This window comes from Apostichopus japonicus, chromosome 6 (assembly GCF_037975245.1).
Source record: "Apostichopus japonicus isolate 1M-3 chromosome 6, ASM3797524v1, whole genome shotgun sequence".
Lineage (NCBI taxonomy): Eukaryota > Metazoa > Echinodermata > Holothuroidea > Aspidochirotida > Stichopodidae > Apostichopus > Apostichopus japonicus.
The window spans coordinates 1,031,999-1,045,272 of NC_092566.1; the positions used below are offsets into that span (position 1 = coordinate 1,031,999).

Consider the following 13,274-nt stretch of genomic DNA (forward strand, 5'->3'; position numbering starts at 1 on the left):
GTGTTTGGCACTGAGTTTTGGTATGATTGCAGTTGATAATTTAGCATAGTCAAATACTCAAATGACGGAGCGAGAGGATTTTAAATCACTCATAGACGCTTTCCCTTTTCGAGTTCCTTACTCACAAATGGTGATTAACGTGTGCAGTGTGGATCACGCATTTCTGTGGTGTGGATGAGTAACACATTTTGAAAGTTTTTAATGTTAAAGGTCATTTGAGGTCACCAGAGGAGACATTCCAAACCCTGCAAACATGGTAACTCTTAAATTAAAGCTGTAAAGAGAACAATAACCCTATTTTCTTAATGTTGAGGCCGGTTATAATTTCTTACTCGCATAGCTTGTTGTCATATTTGCTAACTGTGTATCGAATAAGATCATTCGAAGAACTAAGGGCGTACTGCAAGACTAACCTGTATGCTGTATGTTGTAGAAACAAAACTATAATTGTTTCATGTGATGTGTACCACTGCTATTATGCAATTAGGTGTACTCTATTGTTGTATTTGAGAAATGACCACTTAAACAGTAGAAGTTCATCAAACAAATTGGCTAAATTAATGAGTCCATCACACTGACCCTCGGAGACAAACTTCGGCAAAATATAAGACTTTTATGATGCCTAATATAACTATTCACAACCCATAACAATTTGTCATGGACAAATATGTGAGACCTGGTTATGGTCGGTCGGTTGACTAATCCTGAAGATTCTGTTTAAGCATTGTCATCTATAGTGCATCCATAATGGTATGCCGTTGCAATATACGTAAAGAAAGTCTCCACCCTTCATTCAATCTCTATGCCTATAGTTGGGCATTACTTTAGTTCATATCTTATAACTCATGAACATTTGGCCGTGATTGGAAATGAAGAGCACAGTTGTCCGCCATATGGCCGCGGCCAGTTTCGGCCCAATTTCTGTCTGGGATCAAAAGGCAGGTTCTATAGCGTACATTCGTATGAGTTATTTATCCCACCTCACCCCGTTACCAACCCCCACCCTTACCAGTATCGTGCGAAAGGGAGATAATACCCCAACCTCCGATCGTCTGTTAGGGGGAATGTCGGGGGGGGGGGGAGGCTCACTCAGGGATTTTGCATTTAGTCGGGGGAATAAGACCACTTTTTTCAAAGTTAAACCTTACACAAAGTATTTAGTAGCATAATCTTGCGTTTAGATCTACGTATATAGCCTCATCTAATTTATAGTCTATAGTTGCCTCAGAATACACTATTTGACATCAACATTTAACAAAATCTAGGGAGGACCCCCCCCCCCTATATAGGACACGGCATCACATAACCCTAAGGATGCACTACCTCCATTATAAAATCCTTCATTAGTCTCTGAACCTCCCATAACGGTTCAGGCCGCTATATTAATCAGTCAGGGGAAATGTTGAATTCAATATTATATATTAGCACAACCTTCTGTTTACAGCTTCTTATAAAGACATAAATTAAAGTGTTAATATGCCTCAGAATACACCACTTGACTTATTTCTTATTTTAAATATTTTAGCATCTCCTCTATTATAAAATTCTCTATTCGCCTCTGGCCTTCCCACAAGGTTCAGGCCCATACCTCAATCAGTCGAGGGAAAGTTTGGATTTACTGTTATTTATAAGCACATAGGGATCGACTTTAATTACCTCAGTGCAGCGCCCTCCTTTATAAACTCCTTCATTCGCCTCTGACTCTTCCACAACTTTTCAGCCCCTATCTTAATTAGTCGGGGAAAATTCTGAATACGCCATCGCGTCACCTTGAAATCATGTGCACGCCATTGACCCTTGCTCACTAAATACAGTCCAATTAACATATTCAGTGACCCCTTAAAACCTGTAAAATCACGTAAAATGTAAAAGAATAATAATGTTCTGACTCATTATACAGAGATAATATAAAGACGTATACCATAAAAACAAAGCTCATATTATTGCAACAGCAGCAATGTTTCCACTTTCTTTAACATATGTAGGATCAATATGATCCTGCATTTAATCACACTTAAAAACCAACAAGTGTACTAAATATGTACAAGAAAATATTATCGGTTGGATTCTGTCATCCTGTTTAAGAAAATACGGCTTATTGCGGGTATCTTTTGTTTTTCAGTTTTAATATATTGTTATCAATAAGACATTCGACCCAATTATTTACAATCATTAAGTGTGATGAGAGAAGAATAAATACTACTTTATCGAACTTAAGTAAGCGACCCATTTGAAACACCTCCAACTCCTCTGTGATTAAAACCACGAAACAAGAAACCTTCACAAAACCGGACCAAAGTTTAATATTGCTATAGCAAAGTGTAGTTTTTAGATTGCATTCGTGCACATACTCTCAAACCAAATAGACAAGAAAGAAAAAACTTCGTTATGTCGTTTAAAGTCTTGTAAGGTTTTCAATATTCTATGCACCTGAGTCATCGCAAGGTCTGCGAACTCGCTACAGTTTATCCATTAAAGCCTACCATGGTAGGTATAATACCCAGAACCTTAGCTATGAGTTTACCACACCTTCCAAAGATTGCCATCTAAAGCCTGCCCTCTACATTTTTCTCCCAGTCCGTTATCTATAGCCGGCAATATACTGTCCTAGTTTTCCCCGTCAAAGTGATGTTACCATTTTTTCTTCTCCTAATTTACCAAATTTTTAGGGAAGTGTAAATTTCTAAACGTGAGATTATAAAATGAAGAATGTTTAGATGCAACTTGCAAGGCCTCAGAGGTGCCATTTCCGGCAATCTGAGAGGCATATTTTGCCCCCCCAAAAATCTTGTACGCTACGCACCAACCGATGGTGGCGCTCCGCTTAGATAGCGTCACGGGAAATTTCGGGCACAAAAGTTTCTGCCCCCCCCTCCCCCAAACCGAAATGGTCCCGTACGCCTATGCCCGCTCTGCTCGGCCATCTATAGAAATACACGGTATTACTCATTTGGTTGTGTTTTGTTTTGCGGTGGAGATGAGGACCGTACTGTGACGGTCGGAGAGAAAGACACTTGTTTCTTTTTGATCTGCTTCGCTGGTTTGTTTAAGATTGGACCGTATGGACCATAAATGGTCAAACTGGATTTATATTTCCTTAAAATTGCCAATTTATTCAAAACAATTTCGACCGCTAAACAGATTTCATCTAAGTAGTACTGTGTCACGTGCTTGTGAATTGGTAAGTAGATGATTCGCTCAGTGATGTCAAGTGATTCATCGGGCGGGTAATCGGTGTAGTTTAGTCCAAAGAGGAGAGGATCTTGGTGGAGTTCGCCGTCCTCCAATGTAAATTCCCACTGGCTGTGGGCTATAACATGGAGGTCCACCACTGATCTTACAGCATTCACACCTAGTTTGTTGAGATGTTTGATAACTTCATCGGGTTCATCCTGTAGTGGAAAAAAATACCGAAATCTTACTGGGTAATTTGAGCAACTTTATAGTAACTACGAACACATATACAACATGGTGGTGTACTAAGCATGATAGGACTGTGGCGTCGCTACAGAGGTTGATGCATAGGATATCTCCCTCTAGATGTAACACTATTATCCGCCGTGCAACCCCCCTTCCCCGCTCGCTTTTGTCATGAGAAAGAGGCTAATTCGTAGTTTCTGTAGCAATTAGGTACGGAAGACTATTGGCGGTAGAGGGCGTATGTATACTCACGACCAGTATCGGAAAGAGCCAGAACCCCCTCTTCTTAGCCTTGGTGCCGATTTGTCCAGCTGTGGGTGGCAATCTTTCACAAACGTATTTGCAAACCAACCTCGTTTCATCCAGAATAGCACGATCGAAGTTTTTAAACCTAAACACGAAAAGAAAGAACAACACGGAAGCGTTGAAATAAATGCAGCGATTTAAATGATAAGAATAAGGCAATTCAATAAATCTTACAAATGTCTCAATTATGTGTAAATAAGTGAACAGTGTAGGGTCAAAACAGGTATAGAAAATGGATACATACTCTAGTCATTGAGAGAGTTGACAGTATTGAATTGCGCGTAGTTCGGCTTAATTATATTTATAAAATAAATATATATACCATTATTAACTGAATTCATGCTGAATAAATTAGTTACACTATTTACTAAAAGGTCACAAGTCTTGAACATAAACTTGGACAAATTTGCCCTGAAGCCAGATGACAAATACTGATACTTTTATTTAGCATATATAAATCACTTGTATTGTGGGTAAGCACCCAAACCGCTGTACCATCTCTCTTCGGGAACAAATATTGGTTACAAGCGCCGTCCACGTCCGTATCAATTAATTCCAGTGTTATGGTAGCATACGCCCATTAAAATCCCCATTGACTTACACACTAAATCACAAAAGTAATGCCTTCTCTAAGCCTAGATAGAAGTTTTCACTTGCTAAGCGCTACCCATCACTGGATAGCTGACAAGTTGGCCTTTCATGGCACCATCAATTTTCCATACCATGACCGTGAAAAATTTTTGCTACGAGAGCCGGAACTTTTCATCACTTGTAAACAAACCTCTTCACTCGGCCGTAAACAATCTTCGTCCGCTGCTCCTGAGAGGGCTAAACTGGTCTAAAATAGCCTCAATTTTACCCAATTTTTTAACCACATGTGCTTCTGTTCATGCTCTTTAACATCCAAGCCACAAAAAAGCTCATCCTAATTGATAACATAGCAAAAAAGTTGTTCTCCTGCTCCTAATTGGCACTTTTCCTGAAGGAGAACATTTGCCGCGGATTGATATAGACGCTAATAGGAGTATGCCACCTTATACATATGTACTTTACCTGTTTGCAAGGAGAGTTAATAAAGATGTCGGCGGTTGCTCTCTCAATTTTCGGATCAACATTCTGCTTCTCTCAGTTATCAGAAACGCTTTGACCTCACCCATGACGTTGAAACCTAAAATATGACCGAAATATGTCGTGAATCGGATCGCTAATTTTCTTCTTAACATAGTGCCTACTATAAATGTTTTCAATGCTAGCTTAACGAAGTCCAATTCTCTTTGTATCGGATATGAATCATGGAGCTTCCTCATACTATTGTATAGCATATTGTCTTTAACTCTGATAATAGCTCCACTGAAGGCCGTACACGCTCGAACAACATCAAAATCATAGAATACCAAATCTGATTCTGGATTTCCTTTGCTATCCGGACCATCGTAACATTGGGAGCAATCCTCGATCACGTGCATACCGTGGCTATGGGCAAGTTCAATCGCGTCATCGAGATCCGCCATATTTCCGAATAAGTGGGTAAAGAAAATGGCGACCGTGTTCTCCGTAATGAGCCTGCCGAGCGTCCCGGTATCGGCGGAGAGAGTAAACCGATCCAAATCTAGAGGAACCACTTTCAGGCCGTGGTGTACAATAATTCTGGCAACGTCGGGGACATTTATAGCAGTCATAACAATTTCACTATTTGGTGGATATTTCTGCACCCTTAGGAAAAGGTCCAATGCGGTCTTTACAGATAAACACGTGATCACCTGTTGTGACGTCGCTTTTGTCCAAGCTTCTTGGATTTCGTTTAACAGGTGTTCTCTTTGTTTTGATCTCTCTTCAACGTCGAGACGGCGTTGTTCTCGATACGAAGCCACGACACATTTGATATCTTCGAAGTCAGCGTCTGAAATGGAGAGAAAAACGCTACGGTGTGTCAGGATCACTTAACATTCATGTAGACGGCGGTGGGGCCCCGCCAACCCCACCCACCCCACTCCCCCACGGGAGAATGGAATATGTTGCTCTTTGGAGTGCTGATGATCAGTTTGGTTTACTCCCCACCATTATGCGCGGTGCCTCCACCAGGAGGCCCTATATACCTAATGACACTTTACAAATTTTCTGTCTTGTTATTTTGCCAAACCTGCGGTTCTTGGAGCGACTCAGACATTTCTCAATCGTTCGTTAAAGTAGTTACAGTGACTGGGTGGTTGGAACAGTTCAATTGGTGGAGAGGGTGGAGATTGGGTGCCCCAGAAGGCATGAGTTAAGTGAGGGGGTCGTTTAGTAAGATCTACATTTTCACGAACTACTATCTAGACCATCATTGTATTCTTTCGTTTCTTTAATAGAGACTAATTGTTGAATGCAAACTGTAGGGGAATAGTTACGGTGTATGCTTATATGTATTTATATACAGTGGTGTGCCGATCGTCAGTGGGGAATGAAAATGCTTCAGTCGGGGGATTTTTTTGCAATAAGCCGGGGAAGAATTGGACCACTACTACGGGTCCCCCCTCCCCACCCCCTGCTCCATGCACTCAACCGCACATAAAGGATTTTTCAGTTTACTTATTATTTTATCAGCAAAACCGTGCGTTTATAGAGTTTCTTACATAGCCCTAAATTTTAGGCTAAATATGCCTTTGAATGTAGTATCCGACGTCTACAGTAATATCTTTCTGAGGGAGGATCATCAGTCCCCCCCCCCCCCTTCTGTATAGGATTCGGTTTCAATGACTGCAAGGCATGTCCCCTCTTATAAAATCCTTCATTCGCCTCTGACCATTCCATAAAGCGTCTGACCCTATACCTAAATCAGTCGGAAGGGGAAGGGGGGGGGGTGCATCCCCTCTCCCAACCTTTGAAACTATATGCACACCACTCTGATGTGTATATATATCTTACCTATATACAAGCACGTATATGGTACGGGTTCCACGTCTCTGTTACTTACGAATCTGCGCACACGACAAAATATTTTACAGAAAACAAAACAAGCCACAACAGCAATCAACAGTAGTTTGTATTTAACGAACACCTCCAGTATGACCTCTTCTGGGTGTGGCGTAACACCCTCATTCTCCCCTTCTTCAAGACCCATCACGATCAATTGATTTGTTTCCACAGCGACCATTATCGTTAAACAAAAATGTTTTGAAAAGACAGCATACGGCGAAGAATTGCTCAGAAAATTCCACACATCTTGGATAGGTAAAGCAACATGTATAAATATTAATAGTTCAGATCTGCGTTAGCTATTAGCACAACCAACCCGTTATGGAATTCTGTAGCCCGATACCGCGTTATACGGTTACAGTATCACAAGAATGAAAAATCCGTAGGGCTGTAATACAAACAGCGGTTGTGTAGCTTTCTATCTGAATTGAAAAATAAAAATGCTGGTTTGTGCAATCAACGTTATACTAATTTTATTGCTCTCGGGCCATGTTGCCAACGGAATCAGGTGATTACACTCATGTCTTCGGTAATGCGCATGTCCGTTACACTTAATCCAGGGGCGCCTGAAGGAGGCCGTGATAGGTCAATTAATCGGATGGGTCTCATTGAAGGACCTAAAATGATCCGTTATCGATATGTGTTCTGGGGTGGGCTTAGATAATCAACATACTTGGTCGGTTCTATTTGAATAAGTATTCAGTTGTGCTTTCACGGGTAGAACACTCAAGGGACGAAAGTAATGCTTGCATGTGCTACACTTTTATCATCACGATGAACATGAATCTTTTACAGGGGGAGGAGGTAGGACGTGTTTCCTATCCCCCTAAGTTTTCCCGCGATGTGCATTTTAAACAGGGGAATTTTTGCACTTTCGAAATTTTTCCCCCCACCAAACTGTTTGCTTGCCCCTCCCCCAACCATTACTTGGGAATTCTGGTGCCGCTCCTGTCAGCATGTAGTGTGTTCCAGACTGTTTGTCGGCAACGAGAGGCATGTTGACGACAACCATGGGCGTCAGCAGGTTTCAGAAAGTGAGGGGGACACTATACTATCTAAGCGGAGCGCCACCATTGGTTGGCGCGTAGCGTACCAGAAAATTTTGGGTACATAAGACCCCCTAGATCGCAGGAGACGGCCTTCCTGAGTCGTTTTTAGTTACATCAGAACCAGATCTGTGAGGAGAAATTTTGTCTCACAAAACTAAATTCCGACAGAAAGTACTGGTAGAAAGATGCCGTTCTGACACCAAGGGAGACGAATTACACAGCGTCCATCTCAAACGAAATATTTTCGGTAGTTTGGTATCATATAATACCCTGCATACAGGCAGAATACTGTCTGTAGGGCCTAAAATATATGATATTACCTTCCTGGTGGGGTCTTCGACTTGTTTTCAAGTTGACTTGCGTCGTTTTCTCTGATTCACAGTGTAGGGCAAGGGGAATTCCATTTCTGGCGATAGGGGTGCTTCCACAAAACACTCTAAAACATCGTTCAAACATCGCACAAACTTTTATCAGAGGTCTCGGACGAAGCGGGGAGGGTGAATATCGGAGGAAGGGGGATAAAGGGCCAAGCACTGTTCTAATTTCCAGTGCAATTTATTGATAATGATTCTTAAGTTAGATTCTACTTGAATCAGCTCAGCAATTGTGATAGAAAATCGCGCATATGCATGTGATTTTTTAATAACTGCTCTGAAAAGTGGGGGGGGGGGGGGACAAATGATATGATATCCCCTCCACTTTTGAAAGTGGGGGGGGGACATGTCCCCCCCGTCCCCCACCTGTTGACGCCCATGACGACAACATAAAACTGCCCAGTTTTAACAAATGCAACCATTCACGGGGATATAGTTTTGCGCATGACCTAAAACGAGCAACGGTACGTAGTTATAGAAAACAGTCGTTCACTGTGTGCGGCATTGGGCGCTCGTCAAATCAGTCTTCGAGGGTCAGTTGTTGCACAATGGGAATTGATAGCAACTATCGAAACATTGGTCACGAAAGTAGAGTTGAGGAGTGTTCACAGATGTGTAGAGGGCCAGGTGGGCCTTAAGTATTTTCCCGGGCCTGTATCCCCCTAGTCACCCCCTTCCCTCCCTCCCCTCTCTCTCTCATATAGCCTGGTCGTTCATTTGAGGCTGTATGCGGTTGTAAGGTACAAATGGATTCCTAAGTCATTCTAAGGACCAGCAAAAGCTGTACATTGATATTAAAGCCTCGGATGTAAAATGCTATTTACTATTAATGGGGAGGGGGGGGGGGGTAATACTGAGGTGAGTTTAAGCTGTAAATTCATCGACAAATGACAACACCGCCCCCCCCCCTCCCCACACACTCTTTCGACTATCAAATCTTTTCTTGAATTCAAAATGAAAAAGAACGCATGATTAAAATACGACAAGTAGTTATATATGGTAGTAATGGTTTATCACGTATCCATATACTTTATTACATCCATGCATTACGTACGTGTTTTCTTTTCTTTATTTTATCTTTTTTAATGAAGGAAATGAATTCCATATATACCACTCTTACCTTCTAGCATAAAAAGTTGATACTGGATGGACTTTTTAAATGTCTTGAAGAACAATCTGCTGTTTTAAAACGTTATAGCAATATATACAGCTACATAGCTAACAAACATATGCAGCTTCCGTGACCACGTTCACATCAAAGCAACAGAACAATGCTACTACATTTGCAGGATAAATGGCTGAAATATTTCAAATTCTTTCAATACATCATTCCAAAACACTATGATAATCTTACATTAGAAATTGACATTTTAAAACATCGGAACATCCAAAACTTCCCTGCCTAATTGGTACATTAAACTAACAGTCGTCACTAACTTCCACCACATTGAAGAGAGCCATTTTCTTTTTTTGCTTAAATGCAGCAAAAATAGAGAAAGAAAAAGAGCAGTATACAGGCAAAGTATGACGAGTTTATTCAAGTTTGAATTAAACAATATTTAATCTGGTTCCATTAATGAGATTTTACTGACGGAAATCGATTAATTTTATTCGTGATGAGCATTATCCAATAATCTGTAATTATAAGTCAAACATGATCTATACATCAATTTGCATTCTTATTAATCTTTCATTTTAAATTCAGAGAAAGGTTGGTTATTTTATCTTGGATTAGACACCCAAATTTAAAGACTACCAGTAAAATGGTAATGTTCACTCTTTCAGTCAGTAAATTAATAGAAAAGTACAACATTCTACGACACTGACGTGACCTGAGAGGTTTTAGCTTTCGCTATCAATTTGCGGATTATGAAAAGAAAAAAAAAAGAGAAAAAACCCAGGAAATGGTTTTTAGTTGACAGAAAGGGTAAAGGTATGATATTGAAGGGCATGAGGCAAAAATAAAAAATAAAATAAACGACACTAAAGTAACCAAATACTTCAACAAAAAATTAAAATATTGAATATAAATCAAGTATATATACAAATTTCCGAGTTGCTATTTTATGAATGAATCTGTTGACAAAACAGCAACTTAAAACAAACAAACATAAGAACACTAGGAGATAACTAAATACGCACGCACAGACAGACAGATACACAGTTTGGCATGTTATCCAGAAAGACAAGTGGTGACAGAATTGTTGCAGCAGTACTAAATGTTAAATGAAATGTTAGAGTTGGGAGAGGTTTGGGGTGGAACTTTAATATCCCTTTTTTCTTTCTGTTTTGCCTGTGGCGATAAATTCTAGCATTATGTTGTATACGGAATGAACCCTCCTTCTGTATATAACCAGCTGTGTTGTAAACAGCATTATGTTGTATTCGGTATGTACCCTCCTGCTGTATATATCCAGCTGTGTTGTAAACAGCATTATGTTGTATTCGGTATGTACCCTCCTGCTGTATATAACCAGCTGTGTTGTAAACAGCATTATGTTGTATTCGGTATGTACCCTCCTGCTGTATATAACCAGCTGTGTTGTAAACAGCATTATGTTGTATTCGGTATGTACCCTCCTGCTGTATATAACCAGCTGTGTTGTAAACAGCATTATGTTGTATATGGTATGCACCTTCCTTCTGTATATAACCAGCTGTGTTGTAAACAGCATTATGTTGTATATGGTATGCACCTTCCTTCTGTACATAACCAGCTGTGTTGTAAACAGCATTATGTTGTATACGGTATGTACCCTCCCTCTGTACATAACCAGCTGTATTGTGAGGATTCATCAAACAGTTTTACTGACGAATGAGGTCTCAAGAGACCCTCAATTTTTCAAGGGACACCTCTTTCTTGGATAAAGTTTCAAATATATCAACATGTCACGCTGTGAAGGATATGATTGGTGGAGACAAAAGACTGACAGAAGCAGAAATATTTATTCTTGAGAAACGTTTTGAGCAAATAGCTAATGCTGTAAGTAACGAGTGGAATCTAACCTCACCGTACCTGCCTTATTTTGAATTTAGTATGATAATTAAAATATTAATTGTATGAAATAAACCAAATGTTTCAAATTCTTTATACAATATTTGGTTAGAGCAATGAATGGTGTATATATAAAATAAATGGAAACTTCTCTGAGTACATATGTCTATTTCTAATGGCAAAGTCACAAAGCAAGAATTTTTTATTTATGCATATGATGATTAAAAACAAAGCTGTCAAGAATATTTCATAGGGTATTAGTAATACATTTAACCTAAAAAATATCATATCCATTAATGGATTCAATAACCTATTTAACATGAAGCACAGACAAATACTGTTCTTAATATCAAGTCAAATTTAAGAAATTTCATAAGACAGACTATCTGACAAGTCCCTAGCACTGACAACAATTGTAAAGTTAAGGACCAAGATACGAGAAGAGATGTAAACAAAAGTCAATCAATTATCGTAAATATTATTAATCAAAGCAAAATGTGACCCTGCATAGATCCTGTGAGATAATGGAAACATTGCAGCTGTCCCAAATGTAACACTGTCTCATAACCTCCAACACTTCCCCTACCATTTACCATTTACCACTTCCCCACCCCCCCTACCCTATCCCCCACCTAAAATGAGAAAAGTAAAAGTAAAAGTAGTACTGAGCCTTTAATACTTTAAATAATGCAAGTTCTAAATGACCGTATTCCTATTTGTGGAGGGAATGAGGACCAGACTTTACCCCAGTAGGGCAGATAGTCTCTATTTGTATATGAACATGTCTGATACTGAATGTGTGGGTCTGTTCAACCTCTCTAGAATCTTCTACAATTTTGGTGGTCGTTTTATTCTTCAGATGACTGTTTTCTTGGTTATTGCATAATTATTAAAGTCAAGGAAGATGGGAGCCAATAAACAATACACTGTACTAGGTATTATCTCAATATAGCAATCATGCAATACTTCTACCATGTACTGTACTAGATATTATCTCAATATAGCAATCATGCAATACTTCTACCATGTACTGTACTAGGTATTATCTCAATATAGCAATCATGCAATACTTCTACCATGTACTGTACTAGGTATTATCTCAATATAGCAATCATGCAATACTTCTACCATGTACTGTACTAGGTATTATCTCAATATAGCAATCATGCAATACTTCTACCATGTACTGTACTAGGTATTATCTCAATATAGCAATCATGCAATACTTCTACCATGTACTGTACTAGGTATTATCTCAATATAGCAATCATGCAATACTTCTACCATGTACTGTACTAGGTATTATCTCAATATAGCAATCATGCAATTCTTCTACCATGTACTGTACTAGGTATTATCTCAATATAACACTCCTGCAATACTTCTACCATGTACTGTACTAGGTATTATCTCAATATAACACTCCTGCAATTCTTCTACCATGTACTGTACTAGGTATTATCTCAATATAGCAATCATGCAATTCTTCTACCATGTACTGTACTAGGTATTATCTCAATATAGCAATCATGCAATACTTCTACCATGTACTGTACTAGGTATTATCTCAATATAGCAATCATGCAATTCTTCTACCATGTACTGTACTAGGTATTATCTCAATATAACACTCCTGCAATACTTCTACCATGTACTGTACTAGGTATTATCTCAATATAACACTCCTGCAATTCTTCTACCATGTACTGTACTAGGTATTATCTCAATATAGCAATCATGCAATTCTTCTACCATGTACTGTACTAGGTATTATCTCAATATAGCAATCATGCAATTCTTCTACCATGTACTGTACTAGGTATTATCTCAATATAACACTCCTGCAATACTTCTACCATGTACTGTACTAGGTATTATCTCAATATAGCAATCATGCAATTCTTCTACCATGTACTGTACTAGGTATTATCTCAATATAGCAATCATGCAATTCTTCTACCATGTACTGTACTAGGTATTATCTCAATATAACACTCCTGCAATACTTCTACCATGTACTGTACTAGGTATTATCTCAATATAGCAATCATGCAATTCTTCTACCATGTACTGTACTAGGTATTATCTCAATATAGCAATCATGCAATTCTTCTACCATGTACTGTACTAGGTATTATCTCAATATAACACTCCTGCAATACTTCTACCATGTAC

At 39.2% G+C, this 13,274-nt stretch overlaps 1 protein-coding gene and 1 long non-coding RNA gene across 2 annotated transcripts; one reads left to right on the forward strand and one right to left on the reverse strand.

Annotated features, from left to right (window-relative positions):
* Nucleotides 1–1,918: 1,918 nt before the first annotated feature.
* Nucleotides 1,919–7,111, reverse strand: LOC139968592 (uncharacterized). The gene is made up of 4 exons (XM_071972741.1): nucleotides 6,631–7,111; nucleotides 4,780–5,626; nucleotides 3,673–3,811; nucleotides 1,919–3,392 (listed from the first exon to the last, which is right to left on the reverse strand). The coding sequence occupies exons 1-4, from the start codon at nucleotides 6,857–6,859 to the stop codon at nucleotides 2,943–2,945; spliced, it is 1,665 nt and encodes a 554-aa protein (XP_071828842.1). The 5' UTR covers nucleotides 6,860–7,111; the 3' UTR covers nucleotides 1,919–2,942.
* A 1,979-nt stretch (nucleotides 7,112–9,090) lies between these two features.
* On the forward strand, nucleotides 9,091–13,145 carry LOC139968594 (uncharacterized). The gene is made up of 3 exons (XR_011793507.1): nucleotides 9,091–12,034; nucleotides 12,399–12,970; nucleotides 13,075–13,145. It is a non-coding gene; the product is annotated as an uncharacterized lncRNA (long non-coding RNA).
* The last annotated feature ends 129 nt before the right edge of the window (nucleotides 13,146–13,274 follow it).

Bases quoted from the DNA above. Each gene is read 5' to 3' on its own strand.
- LOC139968592 (XM_071972741.1), bottom strand. From the start codon at position 6,859: ATGGTCGCTGTGGAAACAAATCAATTGATCGTGATGGGTCTTGAAGAA. The intron at 3,812-4,779 runs GTAAAGTACATA...TTTCGTGTTTAG, and splicing joins TTAACTCTCCTTGCAAACAG to GTTTAAAAACTTCGATCGTG. The intron at 3,393-3,672 runs GTGAGTATACAT...TTTCCACTACAG, and splicing joins GGCTCTTTCCGATACTGGTC to GATGAACCCGATGAAGTTAT.